The sequence below is a fragment of the Heterocephalus glaber genome, unplaced genomic scaffold, assembly GCF_053883595.1.
Source record: "Heterocephalus glaber isolate CG9 unplaced genomic scaffold, H.glaber_assembly_v1.0 deba00001465, whole genome shotgun sequence".
NCBI classification, from domain to species: domain Eukaryota; kingdom Metazoa; phylum Chordata; class Mammalia; order Rodentia; family Bathyergidae; genus Heterocephalus; species Heterocephalus glaber.
Genome location: NW_028258312.1, coordinates 31,193,593 through 31,196,380, shown reverse-complemented (window position 1 = coordinate 31,196,380; position 2,788 = coordinate 31,193,593). Strand labels below are relative to the sequence as shown.

At 51.8% G+C, this 2,788-nt stretch overlaps 1 protein-coding gene across 6 annotated transcripts in view; it reads left to right on the top strand.

The window, feature by feature from the left end:
- The window catches only part of Msh3 (mutS homolog 3), a 119,353-nt gene that overhangs the window by 340 nt on the left and 116,225 nt on the right, over positions 1-2,788 (top strand). For all 6 annotated transcript variants that reach the window (XR_015438895.1, XR_015438896.1, XM_087180736.1 and 3 more), the window contains exons 2-3: positions 762-888; positions 2,416-2,636. Coding sequence is in view for 4 of the 6 variants with exons in the window: in XM_087180736.1 (XP_087036862.1) it covers positions 762-888; positions 2,416-2,636 (348 nt within the window). In the remaining 2 variants the exon portion in view is untranslated. The remainder of the gene's footprint in view (positions 1-761; positions 889-2,415; positions 2,637-2,788) is intronic.

The following is a 2,788-nucleotide window of genomic DNA, read 5'->3' as shown; positions in this document are numbered from 1 at the left end:
GGGCCTTTGGACCAGCCGGCGCCTGTGGGCGGGGAGGCAGGAGGCAGGACCTCGCGCAAGAACCCGCGAGATGCTGGGCTCGGGAGAAAGGGGCGTGGTATGGCCGAGGAACGGGTGGTCGGGGCGGAGAGAGAGGGCGGGTGGGCGGAGAGAGGGGGCGGGTGGGCGGAGAGAGGGGGCGGGTGGGCGGGGAGAGGGGGCGGGTGGGCGGGGAGAGGGGGCGGGTGGGCGGGGAGAGGGGGCGGGTTGGGGGAAACCCCAGGTGCTGAAGGCCCGGTTACCTGGTTGCTGTTGGAGACCTGAGCTGACAGCTCGCATTCTGCCTAGTGGACTGGGCCAGCGGGTAAGGCACCGAGTTTTAAACCTCCAGTATCCTTCCTTTTCCCCAGATAGAGGGAGGAAAAGGAGCTGTACTTACTAATAGGCGGCGGCAGTGCCTCGCGTTTCTAGGACAGTGGGCGGAAGCAGCGCCTGTTCAGGTCCCTGCGACTGTGTGAAGTGTGGATGCTGGGTTATTGGGTACTTCCTGCTGCACCACCCTTCAGCAGAACAAAACAAGTGGTGAAAAACCAGTACAGTGCGTGGCCACAAGGGAAGGCCCTGGGGTGGTTTCTGCCTTAACAGAGACCTTTCCTGGGCTGAAAGTACTGCAGATGATTCTGTGAAGGGCGGGCGTGGTTCAGAAGTGAGATCTCACTCACTTACACAGCAAGCCTCCCCCACCCAGGTAACACTTCTACCTTCTGACCTTCCTGGTGTAGGCTGCGAATACTGACAGAAGGAAGAAGAGACCAGCGGAGAACGCTGCGCCTCTCAAGAAGAAAGCCAAGAGAGTCCAGGAACGGGGAGGCGGAGGGGACTCGGCGGTGGCAGAGTCCGGCGACGCTGGTGTGTGCTGGGCGGTGCTGCTTCTGTGCAGCCGGGGCTCCCCGGTTCCTTGGGTCGCCAAGCGGCAGAGCAGGACTCTCAGCGTGGCGCTTTTTCCTCCAGGGACCAAGATGCCCCCTTGCCTGAGCGTGGGGCTGGCCGTAATTTCTATTTTATTTGCTCAAAATGAAACATTCTTGGTAGAAAATGCTAGGCAGTGCGGAGATCTAGAAGGTGGACAGGGAAAGACCCTGAAGTCCCCTCCAGGGAGGTCTCCTGCTTGGACTGCTGTGTGTTCATCCAGATTTTCCTGTTCATTCCCACCTATGTGGACACACACATAGACCTACAAATGAGTTTGCAATAATTATTGTATTTTACAGGTTGCATTATCCTATATATGGTGATTTGCATCTTGCTTTTTCTACTGAGCGGGATGCTTTGACCACCCTTCCTTGTCAGGTCGCTCAGCCCTCTTCCCTTTTTTTGCCCACAGCTGTGTTGAGAGGCACTGAGGGCTGGTGGGGTGGCTCAGTGGGAACACCCTTACCTGGCATGTGTGAGGCCCTGTGTTCCATCTCCACCACCACTGGGAACACGCATACACACACACACATACATGCATACTCACAACACTGGAAAAGAACAGCATTCCTGAGCTCCTGGACTTGCAGAGCTGGTATTGGGCAGAGATGGTAGAGCAGATTTTCCTCTAGTTTTGGGTCGCAGAGAATTTGTGATAAGAGAAGATGGGAAATCCCCAGAGACAAGAGCCCAAATAAATGCATAAATGAAGAAATAATAAGTCCCAGTTCTGTGGAGATACCTGCCCGCTGGAGACGAACATGTAACATACCTATTTTTGCATGAAAGTTAAAGTTTAGATTTAGGGTCAACATGAAGGCCTTTCCCTGGTAAGGATGCCCGGGAGGGGAGCTTCAGGGCCAGGGCTTGGGCTTCAGCGTCCAGGCATCTGCATTCCTGGTTTCCCTTCCAGGGAAATCTCCAGTCTGCTGCCCAGCGGAGAAAAGCCCGGTCAGTACCTCCAAGCTTTGAGGATGGGAAGGGTCTAGGAAAGAAATAGCTTTCAACCACTCCTCTTTATGTTAGAACCACCCTTCCTTCCATTGCCCGAGTACTGGGCCCTGATCCTGAGTCTCTCAAGTATTTTATGTTGAAAGATTTGCTCTTGGTTTTGTTAATTACTGACTTAGGATTTAGCTGAACTGGTCATTTTCCCTTCTTGCTTCAGATATTTCATTTGCAATTGTCAGCTTTTCTTTCCTGTTAGTCCTTGTATCTAAAAACAAACAGAAGCAAAATTCTCCTGTAGTCTCTAGCAGGGGCTTCAGTAGTAAGTGACATTACATAGGTGTGTGTTCAGTATGTCATCTTTAACCAGAACCCAGTGATCTTTATTTCATTATCACCTAGTTAGGTTCATGACTTAGATGGGAATCTCCCTCTTTAAACAGTCCCGTGCTGGCTGTGCACTGACACACTGAGACCAAAGTACTCTTGTTGTTTTCTTCCCATTTGTTTCCCAAGAGCCAAAGAGATGTCTGAGGACCAGGATCGCTTCACAGTCTCTGGAAAAACTGAAAGAATTCTGCTGTGATTCTGCCCTCCCTCAAAATAGAGCCCAGGCAGAACCTCGTCAGGGGAGATTCGAAGTTCTGCCAAAATGTACTGATTTTGAGGATATCAGTCTTCAGCGTGCAAAGAATGCCGTTTCTTCTGAAGATCCCAAATCGAAAAGTAATCAGAAGGTGGGTAGTTGCTACGCAGGTGAATGTCTGATTAGAGTAGGCGGTTCCGAAGTACTTCTGGGTCTGTGGGTCACTTGGCATTGGCTCCCAAACTTGGCTGACGTCTGCGTTAGTTTTTGTTTCTTTGTGTTTTGTAGTCTTTGGAGATTTAA